Raw genomic sequence first — 16,279 nt, 5'->3', positions numbered from 1 at the left:
CTTATCCGTTCCAGTCAGCACACAGAGGGTTAAGACTACATGTGCAGGGGGAGAGAGGGGGAAGAAGCAGGCGGTACCATCGATATCAGTCTCTTCTCTAAAGAAAAAGAGCCGCAGACAGTTGACAGAGACCGTGGATCATGACAAGATCAGCAGCAGGCAGACTGAGACCTGTCACTCTGAGATACATTATTGGCCGATAGTCGGGTGAATTCATACACATTGCAGGATTGGAAGGTGATTGGTCGGCAAAAATTAAACAGTACGACCAACCAAACGACACGATGATCGGCACTTTGGGGCGACTTTAGATTATTGTGTAAGTATACACACTACACGATTTCTGAGCAAACAGTCAGATGTCGGCTGATTTGTCCAATTATTGGCCGAAAAACCTGTAGTGTGTACCCAGCTTAACACCTAGGGTCAATCAGAGGCAGCAAGAGAGTGGTGAACAAAAACTGAGCAAGCTCAGGAAAAAAATTGACAGCTTAAGCATGCTTAGGGAAAACAAAAAGCTTATCTATTCTTTAAACATATGCAGATTACGACAAATCCTCACCAGTGCTTATGGCTTAGACTAGTTCCCGTCAAATACAGTCTGGGCTGCTCATACTGTAACAGAGAGATGTGCAGAGTGAAGTGTCTCTGTCATAATGTGTGCCATCCCGGACTGGTCAACAAAGGGTTGAATTCACTAGGCTACTTAGGCACACAAAGGAGACATTAGAACTGTCGACCTTATAACTGTGTCGACATTATGACTGACAATATTTTGACTGTGGACTTTTCAACTACATCCCATGGATTTATACATACAATACAATATTTCAGCCCAATCAGGGACAAAGCTGTCCAATTGGGATGGCGGGACAGAGCCCTTAATTGGGACAGTTAGGAGGTATGACAATGTGCTCAGCCAAAAAAATAGAAGACCTGAAAGCTTGAAGCTCATATGTCAGAGATACAGCAAGAGAGATGTGATAACTTCCTGCAATACACCCCATTCACTCCATATATTTATATTATGGGAAAAACTGTTTTTCCAAGTAAGATTTTTTTTCTACTGAGAAGTTAAGAAAAATGTATTAAATTTTCAAACACAAAAAAACTTGACATTACCTTTATAAATAATGATGTTATCCGTTCTGATGTGTTATAGCATCTAGAAACACTATGTATGAACCCAATGGCATTCATTATATTTTCTATACTGTATGCCATAGAAACCTAAAATAAAATCAATACAATTAAAAAAATAATAAAATGAGTATTGATGTCTTTAAACACTGACTATTGCAAATATTAAATCATGACTTAGCAATTCAAAAATGAAATTTTGAAAGGACATTAAAGAGATGGATCCTTGAATGACCAGCAATGATTGGTAGAAGTCAGGGCCTTATACAGGTGTGGTCCTTTAAGTCTTAACTGACTTGACCGTGGATGGAGAGCATATGTAACAAGGAGAGAGTGGGGAGGACATGTGTGCTTTCCCACTCTGCCCCTGTGCCCATATGTTCCCCCACCATTCTCCGCTTCTCACATTTGAGGGGGTCAAGCACCACTCTTGCACACAGGCTCACTAAATTTAAGAAACGCTCATGGTTTTTGCTTTGGCTCTCTTAAACTATTCATGCAGATCACTTATACAATAATGCTCACCAGATATCACTAAATAAAATCACCACCCCGGATTAGGGCCCAAATATCAAAAGCGATAGAAAGGAACTGTGGGCGACATGTTGCACAGGTGTTATTACTATACACCCACACCCTAGTGCTTAAATAGACAATGTGCATCCTACATCACTCCCATTTCCACATGCAGTCATAGATGCAGGATGTAAGGGGGACACCACTACCAAATGGAAACAGGCTGATAAAAAATATTCAGGGCATTCAAGTGCTTGCAGAGTTATGTATTTATATGTAAGCAAAGAGAAGAAAGTGAGAATAACCGATTTACAGTTGATTAAGAAAATATTATAATACTATAGTATGTTACATACTTACGAGTAAGTTCTTCTATATATTTGGAAGGTATTATGTGAAGAATTATATGTGAACAATAAACTTTATGGTTATATGTAAAGTGACAGCAGTTATAGCCATCTTCCACAAGTCTAGTTATCATTTAAAAATACTTACCAAATCCAAAGTATAAAGTGGCTGACATACTTGTTCAAGTGTATACAAAAATTTGACATTGTCTTTAGACTCATTAGCTGCATCTGTAATTCTGGCATCTAACTCTTTCCACATCTGTGAAAATGAAAGCGGAGTGTACATTTATCTTACAACAAGGTTAAATTTACAATATTGCCATTCAGAGTTCCATAATCACAATAGCATTGTAAAAAGTACACAAAAAACATACATTAAGTGTCATCAGGATCTCAAGATTGCTGTGAATGACTACATGGAATAGTGTGCCCAGGATGACTGTCTCACCCTCTGCAACAATGTAAAGTGCTTTGAGTCCTACTGGGAATTATTATTATTATTAACTTTCTATATTTTAAAACTGTCCCTTGTAATCAGATCACAAGTATCAAGATTTTCAAAACATAACACCAGTTTCAACAGTCTGTAACATTGAAAATCACCTGACAAATGTAGGACGTGATCACCAAAACATGACGAGGCCATTAAATTATCTGCTTAAGCATTTATTCTTTAAAAGAGATGTGTTGCCCTAATTTTTTCATGTCATATGGGCAAGAGAGTCCTCTCTGGTGTCTTACAAGTTTCTAAAGTGCATTTAAACGGATTTAGACAAGAATCCAGATCTTTCACACCAAGGAATCGTGTGTCCTCCATTTGTTTCACACTCAAACATCTCAAGGCCTGGAATCTTCAATTTTTAGAAAGGGATTTTTAATGACATTCAACTTTAAAGAGTGCCCCCCACCACCACCACCACCATCATCAACAAAAATAGAGGTAAAATAATAAACAAATAAATTAAAAAATGAAATATCACAATAATATTTTTATTTGTGTAATATTTTTCTTCCACAATGATTCAAAATACTTTGCATTTGCAGAACAAAAACACATGATAAAAATAAACTTATTGAAGATTAACAGAATACAGAAAAGAGAGATAAGCATTGGTATTATGAAAAAAGACGTATATTAATGATATGCTTGCGTAAACAGGCAAGTCTTGAGTCTGTTTTTGAAGATTTCTAGAGAGAAGGCTTCTTGGGCTGTGCAATGCAGAAAGCTGCAAAGAGTAGGAGGACCTATAGAAGATCATAAACACTGTTAGTATACCTTCATCTGTGGATCAAAGTGACTGTGTGGTTGTATAGGGCATTAGAAGCTGCTTCAAGTATCTAGGACCCTGATTATCTAGGGATCTATCATCTTTGAATGTGAAAATGACAATCTTAAAACATATTGCTACCTTAAAGGCAGCTAATAAAGGGAATGGAGAACAGGTGTTATGTGGCAGTAACATGACAGGGTAGTTATTAGACTGGTTGCTACTTTTTATACCAGCTGCAAGTTGTGCAATTGTTTTCTGGGAAACCCAGGTAGAGTGCACTGCAGTAGTTCAGGCACGAGGACACAAAAGTATGTATGAACGCCCCTTCCCCGCCCCGTTCTCTCCCAGAAATCGTAGGCTGTAGTAAGTGTCCTATGCGTTTGTAGATCAAGTACACATTGCTAAGTTTAGTTGTGTATGGCCTGGTTCTGGGCATGTGCAGAGTGATTTTGCGTGCTATATGCACAAAATCGTCAGATACTTGCCTTGATTAATCAGGCCCAGCATCTCTAGTGCGAATCTGCTGGAATCCTATGTATTTAAATGTACAATATCCGAGGGGCGTGGCTTGCAAGCCAAATTGGGGCACTACAACACAGGACAGCACGTCCGCAGCACCCAGGGACCCGAAATAAGAGGAATTCGCTTACCCGCTGTCGGCTGTCAGCTCTCCTGCTCTCTCCCCGGAGCGCGCTTGGGCGCCATTAAGGTGCCGGCACAAGGATTCAGACCCAGATCTGAGTGGTCTTATTAGCGCTGCCAGGACTGCCAGCGCCGACTCTGAGCGCTATCATAACTACATAACTACAGAATACAGCCTGAACCAGAGCTACTCTGTCAGCGCTTGTCACCCGTGGAAGACAGACTCATCGGCAGCTGCTGGAGAGGTTCTGGCGCGAACAGCGCTTGCAGGGAGAAAAAAAAAAAAGGTACACATAACCATATCAAAAATAAAGAAGAAAGAGAGATCTACCTAAAACTCGATATTCTATCACTTAAAAGATATCTTTGTTGGTGCTCGTGCACTTGCCCATTGAATAATCTTTAATGTGCAATTCATTCTCTATTCAGCAGTAGGGAGACCTGCAGAGATTAAGCTCCACCTAGCGGCAGCAGAGGTTATTGCAACATATTCCCTGTATGTGTTCAATGGACATAATATAGAAAGTGTCTAACATCACTGGCAAGTAGTTTGTTCTGAATAATCAATTTTTCTACAAGTGATAGAGAATCTTTATAACAATTTACTGGTTGTTACGAAACCTGAGATGTAAAGCCTAAATGTAATTTGGAGGGACTCATACCCACTCTGTCTAATAATAATTGGGATCTCGTATGTAGCAAAATATAACAAAGACCACTAAAATCAGCAGCAGAAAGTATTAAGTGCTGGCCTCCGACGTTAACAATGGATAGATACGTTAACTCACCCACGAGTGGGAAACCATCACAACGCACTCCAAGAGGTGGAGCGAAGAACACTGGTCAGGGCAACAAGGGGAATGACAAAGATGCCAATGATAATCTAACTAGTATGGCGTCCAGCCCTTCTTCTCCGCCACAATCTAGCCAAAAAGAGGTGGATGCACCAACCCTCTCTTATGATTCTGTTGTACGGGCCATCAGAGAGACAATGGAACCACTAATGCAACAACAGATGAACACCCTTACCGCAGCTATACAAGAGCTTAAAGACCAGGTGTCGCAAACCGCCAAACAGGTTCAAGTGAATGAAGCACGAATCTGGGAAAATATGCATGAAATTGAAGGCCAGAAAAGTCTGACGGCTTCTCTTCTTAAAACACAAAAGCAAATGCAAAATAAGCTGGACGACCTGGAGAATAGGTCCAGGAGAAGTAATCTACGCCTTGTGGGTCTGCCTGAAGCAATTAAAGGCCCAGCTCTCATTTGTCATGTCTCATGTCATTTGTCTCCAAAGAGCTACCCCGGATTCTGGGGATCAGTGAGGAATTCACCAACATAGAAATTGAACGTGCACACAGACTGGGGCCACCAAGAGAGAACATGAAGGAACGCCCACGCACGGTCATTTTCAAGTGCCTTAACTACACGCATAAAAATGCTCTATGGTCAGCCTCCAAGACAACAAGATTGATGAGTTGGGAAGGTTCTTGTTTATTGCTTCTCCATGACTACTCGGCAGAAGTTACCAGAGCACGGAAGGAATTCTCCACAGTCTGCTCGGCATTAGTAAAGAAGGGAAGAAAGTTTGCGCTTATATACCCTGCTCGTCTGAGGATCTTTGACGGTCAAGAATATAAGGACTTTATGACGGCAGGGGACGCACAAGCCTTTTTGAGAGAATTAGAGGAGGAAGACGGGCCTCTAGGCCAACAGGACTGATTGGATCCTGAGATCATTATTGATATTCACCGGTCGGACACTATTACTGAGAAAAGCTGTTAGCTGGTTTCCCGAATGCGTAAATATGCCTTTCTGATCTAATTTCTGTTATTTCATATGTATGTTCTGTTTTGGTTCTCTTGTCTGGCAAAGTTACCCTGTAGCCCAAGTAGTATTGTAGGCATACTCGCATGCGCTTATACGGAGCTGACCTTAGGGCAGTTCAGAGTTACTGTGACACTGACTACCATAATCTGCCCGAAGAATATATTAATCGAGATTGGTTAATCTTGATGCAAGACATTATTTTAGTTGTACAGGTAGTTATTCCCATAGACAAGAGTGGGCCCCCACCTTCACATAGTTCACTTGATTAGATGTTAATCCTGAATGATGTTTTTTTTTGTTACTCCTTTTTATTTGCAACTTCCCTCCCCCCTCACTGGCGAAGCGCCAATTGGGCTTAATAGCTCTTTTCACCCGAGGGATCTCAGAGATTACAAGGCTCATTGTGAATCAGATTTTGTCTAAATATTATTGTGATCCTGATATCTGTTCCTATTCCTCACCAAAAATAGTTGTTTCTCTTTATAAGAAAGAAAAAAAAAAAAAAAAAAGGCATGCACACAGACCATTGGGTAACATATATCTGATTGGTTGGGAGAGTCATCTCCCTAGCATTTGAAACACAAGAAAAGAAAATTTAAATGGCAATGTTGAAGTTTTGCTCTTGGAACGTGGGAGGTATCAACTCGCCTATTAAAAGGAAAAAATTATTAACCTATTTAAATAAGTCTAAAGCAGATGTAGCTTAACTCCAGGAGACACAACTGAATGACGCAGAGCATGAAAAGCTGTCAATGTTAGGTTTTAAGATTTTGATATATGCCTCATACAACAGAAAATCAAAAGGGTGGCAATTTTAATTAAAAAAAACCTTAAAATAGATATTCATCACAAAACAGATGATAAAGACGGGAAATATGTCATATTGATTGCCACCATTGAAGACACTACATATACAATTTGCAATGTTTATGCCCCAAATACTCAATCCAAACCATTCTTTCTAAAACTGATTAACAAGCTTTATAAATACTCAGACTCATCCCTTATAGTTGGTGGAGACTTTAATATGGTGGCCTCCAGATACCTGGATAGGTCAGCTCCATCGAAGCAAAAGAGATCTGATAGCCAAGTAGGCATAAAATATATCTCAGATCAATTAGGTTTGGTTGATATTTGGAGAGTCAGACATCCAACTGACTCAGAATTTACATGTTTGTCGGCAGCCCATAATACCCTCTCCCGTATAGATTATTTTCTAGTATCACATTCATTGGCTAATAAAACATTAGCAACTGGTATTGAACCAGTAGGCCTCTCTGATCATGCCATGATCTGGATACAATTAGATAGACAGATCTCATTAGGAAAACACAAGCAGTGGAGATTCCCAGCTAAACTTTCTAATTCTACAAAATTTCAAGATATGTTAAAACTAGCATGGGACGAATATATATATAACAACCAGCAGCATACTGATGATCCAATGCTATTCTGGCAAACTGCAAAGGTAGTCCTGAGGGGGGGAATTATCTCGTATGTAGCAAAATATAACAAAGACCAGCAAAAAACATATTAACGCTCAACGTGATTTGACAAAAGCTTTCGAAGCATTTAAAGGAAAACCTACACTAGAAAATAAAAATAAATATAAACAAAAACAAATACACTTTGATCAAGTAATACAACAACAATGCACCCGCCAACAAATGGCCAGTAAATTCAACTTATAAATTTGGCAATAAATCTAGAATACTCTCAAATTTACTAAACGGAGCCAGGCCCAATAGCAATATTCAATCTTTGCAGTCACAAGATGCAACCATTAAATACCAAGGGTCAGAAATTATACAAATCTTGAGTTCCTTTTACTCTAAACTTTATTCCCAAGACCCTATTGATACCAAGGCGCAAGATGAGTTTTGGGGAAAAATTTCTCTACCTCATATGACCGAGACACAAGCTAAAGCTCTGGTTCAGCCCATTTCATCTGAAGAAGTTTTAAAGGCAATTAAACAGCTGAAATCTTTTAAATCTCCAGGCCCAGATGGGTTTAGCGGGGAATTCTTAAAAATTTTACAAGATAGGATTGTGATTTTATTGACAGACTGCTTCAATTTAATACTCTCGGAGCACAAAATCCCAATGTACTTTAATAACGCCATCGTTAAAGTACTCCCCAAGCCGGGACGCGACCCAAAGTCACCAGGTTCATATAGACCCATATCATTATTAGACGTAGATTATAAATTATTCACGAAAATACTAGCAGAACGGCTCATAATCCTACTACCAAGTTTAATCCACAATGACCAAACAGGTTTCATATGGGGACGTCACTCAGTAACTAATGTCAGAAAGATTCTGCTGAGTCTTCATGCCTTGGAAGGATCGGAGAGAGAAGACCCAGTCTTACTGCTCGCTCTAGATGCCGAAAAGGCATTTGACCTTGTGACATGGGACCACCTGTTTCAAACCCTTCACAAATTTAGATTTCCCGCTCAATATATTAACACTTTAAAATCCTTATATTGTAACCCTTCCACTCAAGTGTTGGCTAATGGCTTTCTCTCTGCCTCATTTAAAGTGGAAAGAGGAACTAGACAGGGATGCCCTTTATCCCCATTGCTATTTGCTCAGGCTCTGGACCCTCTTGCTATTTCTCTAAGGAAAAACAAGGAATACACGGGTATAAAATTAGGCAACCAGGAAGCTAAGTTAGCTGTTTTTGCAGATGATATGCTGCTAATGGTGTCCAACCCAGAAAAATCTGCCATTTTGAGCGTAATCCAGGAATTTAGTTCCTTCGCAGGATATAAAATAAATTTTGATAAGTCCGAAATTCTTCCAATATCGGGTGTGCAATCAATAATAAATAATTCGGTTCTCACCTCTCAGTTCAAGCTGAATCATACTAAAATTAAATACTTAGGAATCTATATTCCCACTAGGCTTCATAAATTATATGAGGTCAACTACCCACCTATAATTAAAAAAAATTATAGCGCTTCTAACAAAGTGGCATGATCACCCACTTTCCCTTTTGGGACGTAACGCAGTTATCAAGAGCGTGGTCTTCCCAAAATTATCATACCCAATACAAATGCTTCCAATAGGTTTAAATAAGTCAGACAGGCATACCTGTACAAAGTTATTTTCCAAATTCATCTGGCACTCAAAGAAACCGCGTATAGCAAGAAGTAAGCTAATTCTAGGAAAAGCGCAGGGAGGAATTAACCTACCAGATATAAATGCATTTACTCGTGCAGCCTTATTTCGATATATTGTTGATTGGCTTTTTCAGCGTAGCTGTTACACCGATAAAAACCTGGAAAATGCTATATTTTACCCACATTCCCCGGCTGCATTATTACATCTGCCCAAATCTGGGATACCACCACAACTTGCCGAGAGCATTCTATTCAAAGATACATATAAGGCATGGATCCATATCAATAAAAAATACAATAGAGATTTTAGGACTACAGAATTTCTCCCGATCTGGGGCAACCCAGCATTCCAACCTAGCTTGGAAAATACCAATTTTATGACATGGCGTGATGGTGGGATAATGGCGATCAAAGACATCTTTGATCCAGGCGGCAATATCTATACAATCAGTCAACTAAGGGAAAAGTTAAGAATTCCAAACTCCCAATTTTTTATATATCTGCAGCTCAGACATTACGCAAATTCAATACTAATTCAGAGAAAACCTACAGGAAGTTCAGATGGTTTGGAAAATCTACTTTCCTTCATAAAAAGGGTTAAATTCAAAATTAGGTATGTATATGCAGATTTAATATCCCCTGGAAACGAACGGTGGAAGCATGGCAAAGGGATATCCCCAGCATAAGTGATCCAGTCACTTTAACGTGCCACTTTGAACATATCTGGAAGTCGCTGTCCACTACTTGCCTCCAGGAAATACATTTAAAGGTAGTTCACAGAGCATATATCCCACAAACAAGGCGTAGGTTTATGGTTGAGGGGGAATCTGTTTTTTGCCCGAAGTGCAAATCTCAAAGGGCAGATTGGCTGCATAACTTTTGGAGCTGCAGGAAGGTCAGGAGATTTTGGTATAAATTGGTAAATTATATTAATCACGTTTTTAAGACACAGGTCAAACTGGCCGCAGAGCCCTTTTTGCTGGCCGATTTTACGATTTGGAAGGACCTCTTACCATCCTCCGACACTCTGGCGGCCCTGATTGTAATTGTAACAGTAGCAAAAAAGCTGATCTTACGACATTGGGTATCACCAGTATCCCCGACTCTGGGATTGCTCAATTTGGAGATTTTAGATATTATATACTTGGATAGGAGAGCCACTCTCCCGGATATTGATGGTCTGAGGTTCCAGAAAAATTGGGGCACATATATTGAATCACTAGATCTACCGGTTCAGCAGAACATCTTTAAATTGTTTGAATACACTACCTGGTATTTACTAAGGCAATTAAGTTAGGGAGAGAATGAATGAATAAACACTTAGAAAGATAACTGGAACCTCCTAAAAAATTCTGAAGACGCAAATTTTCCTTAATTGATGAAAGGTCTGACTAATACCCTTTGTCATAGTGCTTACTAAAGGAACAACTACCCCCCTCCCCCCTCCTTCCCCGCCCCCCTCATTGTATTTCAGTTTAGTTTACTTTTTTCATTTCATTCTACTTTAATTGTTTTTATTTTCTGATAGTAGTTCATACTGTTCAGTTACATCCATATTTGTAGGTATACATAATTATCTAAAATGTATTCATAAAGTTTAAAATAACACAATTTTTCAGATGTTGTTACTGTTTGAGGTTGATATTTAATGCCAAAATGTCATGAATATCTTAATTATTTCCGAAAACAGTGGAAGATGTAACATAAATGCCATTACTGATTTGTTGTATTTGTATCTGAGAAAAATGTTCAATAAAAAGATTTAAAAAAAAATAAAAAAATGTACAATATCCTCTACCGGGAACAGGGAAAGTGGGAATACTGTATTGTAGTTTAATAAAACAAAAGAGGGGAGTTATTTGCTGAATACAGAGCAGGTCAGAATGGAGTATTTAGGGATAAGTTGGATGGTGCCAGTTGCTTGTTTTCCACAGTACCTGCTTGTGTTGTGGTATTCAAAGCAGAGGACATGCAGATCTGGAGGAAAATTGAAATTGAGTTTAATGCAGGAAAGCAATCCCTTAATTTTGGAAAGATGCCAGCGTGGAGCAATTAAAGTTGATGGAAAATCCTTGGATATATGGGGTGATCTTATAGTAAAACTGTTTTATAGAACAGTTCAGGTGCATGTAGAAGGTGAATTCTTCAAAGTAAAAAAATAGTTAAATAAAGATAAAAAATAAAATCATTAACAAAAATATAATAAAATATTTAAAAAAACAGTGCTAAAAGGTCTTAATAGGTATTATTATTATTAATTTTTATTTATAGGGCGCCACAAAGTATCCGTAGCGCCGTACAAGGACAAACAATGGCACAGTACAAGGTGAAACAGCACAGTACAAGTAACAGTAAGCACTACAACTCTGGGGGCTCAGGTACAGCATGAAAGAGAGGGGGGAGGGGAGAAGTGAGTACAGGCAGGTAACTATGGCCCAAGAGGGTGGGCACGGGTGACAGGTTGAGAGTCACTGAGGGGAGCGGAGAGAAGCGAGAGGAGACAGAGGGCAGAGGGATTGAGAGGTGAGCTGAGTAGCTGGAGAGCGCAGTTAAAAGTGATGGAAACAGAAGGTAGGAGAGCCCTGCTCAAAGGAGCGAACAATCTAAAGGGAGGTATAAAACCATTACAATATCTCAAACTGTTAACTGGACATGTGTGAGAAAGCAAATAATCTATTGGTTTATACAATTTCTCTTATTTCCCTTTAAGTTCAGAGTGTGTTAGAATGCATCAAATTCGTATAACATACATAATTAGAATTGAAGGATGATTCCCCTAAAAAGAAAAACTTCAGTACTTCAAGTAAGTAAAATTTAGTATTATTGTTGAACTTAATGAACTCAAGCCACAACTGAATTTTCAGTTGTAGGTGGCATTATACTTTTAAAATGGTGCTGGAAAATTACATATTGAACAGGTGACTTTAAATTATGCAGACAGAACAAATGCAATACATCATATTTTCCTGTAATTAATAAGATAAAACTAATAATTAAACTAATAATTAACTTGCCTTGAGCACTTTGGATCGTGAAATGTTTAACACAGTAATAACTGCTTTACAATTCTGTCTCTTGATCTGCTCAATGATAGAATTGAACTTAACCAACATTCGTTTCCAGTATTCCAACTCAGATAACGGACCAGGATAGCCAGATTCCTTTCTCACTTGGTCACTTTCACTAAGAACCTACATTTAAGAAAAACATATAACTATGGTTGCAATCCTACAGATTGTGGCTTGCTCCTTAAATCATACTTCACAACAGTGACTATTTTGGCAAGATATTTGGAAATGGTTTTGGCCTCATGAGAATGTGGGATTAATCTGGGGATGGTTTTGATGAATCATGGGGACTTATTGTGTTCCTATTTTGCTTTTTAAAATGTTAGGAAGTATGCTTAAATGGCTAACCAACATACACAAATTGTAGAGATAACAGCTTAACTAATCCTATCACAATAATGATTTGTAGATGGTATAGAAGTTAGTAATATACTGTTATTTCAGTTCAACCAACTTGTATGATGACTTAATACTGATTTCATATTTCATATGTCTAATATACTCTGCTGTTTGTTGTGCCTCGGAGAAAAAAATAAAGGTTCATAGACAATTACTTATTTATTTTAATAACATTTTTAATAATAAAAATTATTATTATATCTATACAGTGCTTTTCTCTTAATAGGACTCTAAGCATTTTGCATTTCCAGAAAAAGATCACGATTCAAAATAAACATGACTCTAACCTAGTGACCTATTTCAGTGGTGTCTCCATGCCCAGGCTAAGTTTGGCCAATAGGGAATATTTGGATCCTTCAATTACAGTCCTCCTTCCCTAATGGGAGAGCTACGGACATGGATAAAGTCATTTAAGTATCTTTATGAAACAGGCTCCTTTTCTCCATCCATGTCTGAAGCTCTCATAGTTTTTATACCTAAATCAGGAAAAAATCCATTGCTACCAGACTCCTATAGGCCCATATCCCTATCGATGATAGATTTAAAAATAATGGCGAAAATTTTGGCTTTACGTCTCAATCGGGTAATCAGCAAAATTATCCATCCTGACCAAACAGGCATTTATTTGCGTTGGCTGTTCTGTCACCTGCAACTATGGCACCCAGAGGACAATGAGGTGATGGTGTTGCTAGACGCTGCTAGAGCATTTGACTTTGTGAAGTGGCAGTACTTATGGGCATTGTGATATCAAATTTGTCTTTGGATCCGTTTTTGTTAACTGGGTGCAACTGCTTTACGCACCCCCTACAACTAGGATTTATGTAAAAGGGTATGTTCCTCAGGGATTTTCTCTTGGCAAGGCCACGAGGCAGGATTGTCCTCTGTCCCCAGCGTTATTTGCATTAGCCATCGAGCCTTTAGCATCCCAGATATCCGCGGGTTGACTGTGGGAACAAGGACAGATACCATTGTCCTATATGCTGATGACATGTTACTGTTCTTACCACACGCTTCTACGTGCAACAAGTATTTTTGGGAAATATTCTGTGCTTCAGGTCAATTGGGTTGTATAGTATATCCCTGCTTAAGGGACCCTGTCCGCTTGATTCTGCTCTCCAGCTATCTTTACAATGGACTTCCAAATTCAATGATATGGGTCGCTTGGATTTCTAATGATATGGGTTGCTATATTTAATATAATATTGACCACAAATTGACTATCTGAATAGTAGAATTAATGACTGAAAGTAACTGCTGCTTAGTCAAAGGTCGATTCAAACTTGTATGTCTACAGCAGGATGATGTCCAGAGGTGTACTGATTTGCATGACTTTTTGGTGAATGAGAATCAATTTTTACTGGCCAATAGACATACTGTGCAAGATCCTCTTTGGTATCTCAAATAGTTAAAATATGGCGACTCTCAGTACGCCTAATTACTGGCTTCGGGCATGATTCGGAAACTCCTTGTGGCTCAAGTCTAACTTGGATGAGTTGGTAAAGATGGTTGGGGAGACTGCCTGGCAAAATTATGGGATCCATCATTTTGGGCGTTTGTATGAGAATGGGGATCTGAGGTCCTTTGAGTAACTTAGCATATGATATAGGATTCCCAAGTTATTTTTACATATATTTACAAATAAAACATGTTCTTGATTCACAGTTCCATGGTACTATCCCAAGTCTACTTGATGAACCACTGATGGTATTGTTGATGAAGCTGGGTGCTCAACACCATATTTCATCCATTTATTCCATCCTTCTTGAGGGTCTTGGTGGGGGTGCCCACCTGGGACTGCAAATTTGCTTGGGAAACTGATTTGGGTCGGGTTAGTGATAAAGATTGGGGTAAAATGCTTAAGATATAAGGTCACAGCATCAGCCCGGTTTTGTCAAATTCAAGTCTTCCTTCTACATAGGGCCAATCTGACTCTTCTCCAGGTCTCTAGATTTTGTGGGGGACAAGTAATGTCATGTCCTTAGTGTGGAGTCAGCAGGGTACCTTCTGGCACCAGCTTTGGGACTGTCCCTTGTTGACAGGATTCTGGGGTGAGGTCATGGACTTTGTGTTATGATTGGGAGTGGGAGTGCCCCCTATTAGTTCTAGAATGTGTATTTTTGGAGGTGGATGGCCGGCTGTGTGAATGGATTGGTCTTGTTAATGACACTCTTGGTCATGAAAGATTATTGCTTATTTTGCATTCTTTTCTTTTTTCTTTCTTCTCCTGCTGCAACTAAATGCTTGGTCCCTATGTTTTATTTTTCCAGCTGCACAATGTAAATTTACATGACACATGTTTGTTAGCCCTGTGTGGTATGTGTATGCCTGTTACAAAAAAAGTGATGAAAAATCTCAATAAAATTGTTTTGATTTAAATAAAAAACAACTTCTTCCACATACGCAGTATAGAATATCATAGGTACTTGTAATAGTTCTTCATCTGCGGATTGAAGACACCGCGTGGGAGTATAGGGAATCAGAAGCTCCGTCATGTATCTACAGAGCATTCAAAATTATATTATGTATCAGTATCCCCATATACCCGGCTATGACTGTAAACAATACATTATGAATGAGTAAAGTGAAATCTAACAAGAATTATTAAACATATTTTTGTTTTTATTAATATGGAATTTTAATGATTTGGGGCAAAAAGTCTGGGAACTTAATGTACTTATATTAGTAAGACCTTAAATTCTGCTATACACAACAATATGTATATATATATATATATATATATATATATATATATATATATATATATATAAATAAAAGTTTGTTATTTTACCTGTTCTATCTGTTTGTACCACATCATTAGTGCTCTTTCACATTTAGTAACCATTTCTGGATTTAAAGCTGCAGCCATCATGCCTTTAAAGGACTGCAGTGTAGAGAAGTTGATATATTCAATTTCATTTAGCTTGATAGTTTCCTCAATGCTTATCTTTGCACCTAGTGAAAGTAAAGAACTGGTTGAGTTTTATGTGCCACCCCCCATTAACTAATAATATGTGAAAATTACCTTTGTAGCCCCTCTTATTGACAACATTAAAATACAATTTTTCAGAGAAATTACCCACATTCATACACACTATTGTAACAACTGTAAAGCAAGCAATAAGTATTGGAACATATTGCAGAATAATATTGGGGCAACTTTCTTTTAGTTTGAAATGCCTGGAAGTCAATATTACAGAACTCATAAAAGCCCAAATAGGATAAAATAAGGGGAAAGATAATGCCCATATTAACCACTCATTACAGTAGAAACTTTTTTGGTCTACAATTGATAGCAATTGGCCAAGGTTAAAGGGAAACTGAGCTTTCTTTAGATTCACCACTAGGCCTAGCTTTCACAATTGTTTAAGGATACACTGACAGATTATACCAAGTATAATTCCTAAATCTGAAATAGTAGACAAAAAAAGAGACTCCCAAATCCGTCACCATCTGGCCATTGCACACAGCAGAGTTTATATGTTATTTTATTTGACCGATGGTGATGCATTTATATTATTATCCTTGTATTTTAATATCAAAGAATATAGCTTTTTATAAAGCTGAATATTAGTGTACCACAACTCAACATAAACACTGCCATCCACCACATGTTCAATGTTTCTGGCTTTCTATGAGTTAAACTAGTATTTTCCTTATGAACAGATGTAAAATGCTTGACCTCACTTCTTTCCCAGTTAACTGGGATGGACGTGCATATAAGTCAAATCTTTTATTCTATTAGTATTTACTTCAAAACCATGTTTTGGGTTTTTTGTTTTTTCCCCCCAGACATTGGTCAGCATACTCAAACCACTGGGATAACACAATCTTGTTTATTATCCTGGTTCCCATAGCCAAGGGGGTCAGGAAGAGCTAGGAGGGAGTAGACTCACTATTTCTTACAAACACAAAGATCCTTACTTCCATTTTCACTA

The 16,279-nt window shown here is 38.3% G+C and overlaps 1 protein-coding gene across 1 annotated transcript in view; it reads right to left on the bottom strand.

The window, feature by feature from the left end:
- Positions 1-16,279, bottom strand: part of DNAH8 (dynein axonemal heavy chain 8) — a 354,390-nt gene that overhangs the window by 288,857 nt on the left and 49,254 nt on the right. Inside the window, exons 7-10 of the mRNA XM_075204457.1 lie at positions 15,133-15,296; positions 11,892-12,068; positions 2,152-2,265; positions 1,123-1,230 (exon numbers count right to left, since the gene is read on the bottom strand). Of these exons, the coding sequence (XP_075060558.1) occupies positions 1,123-1,230; positions 2,152-2,265; positions 11,892-12,068; positions 15,133-15,296 (563 nt within the window). The remainder of the gene's footprint in view (positions 1-1,122; positions 1,231-2,151; positions 2,266-11,891; positions 12,069-15,132; positions 15,297-16,279) is intronic.

The sequence above is a fragment of the Mixophyes fleayi genome, chromosome 3 (assembly GCF_038048845.1).
Source record: "Mixophyes fleayi isolate aMixFle1 chromosome 3, aMixFle1.hap1, whole genome shotgun sequence".
Lineage (NCBI taxonomy): Eukaryota > Metazoa > Chordata > Amphibia > Anura > Limnodynastidae > Mixophyes > Mixophyes fleayi.
This window is presented reverse-complemented; position numbering and strand designations above follow the sequence as displayed.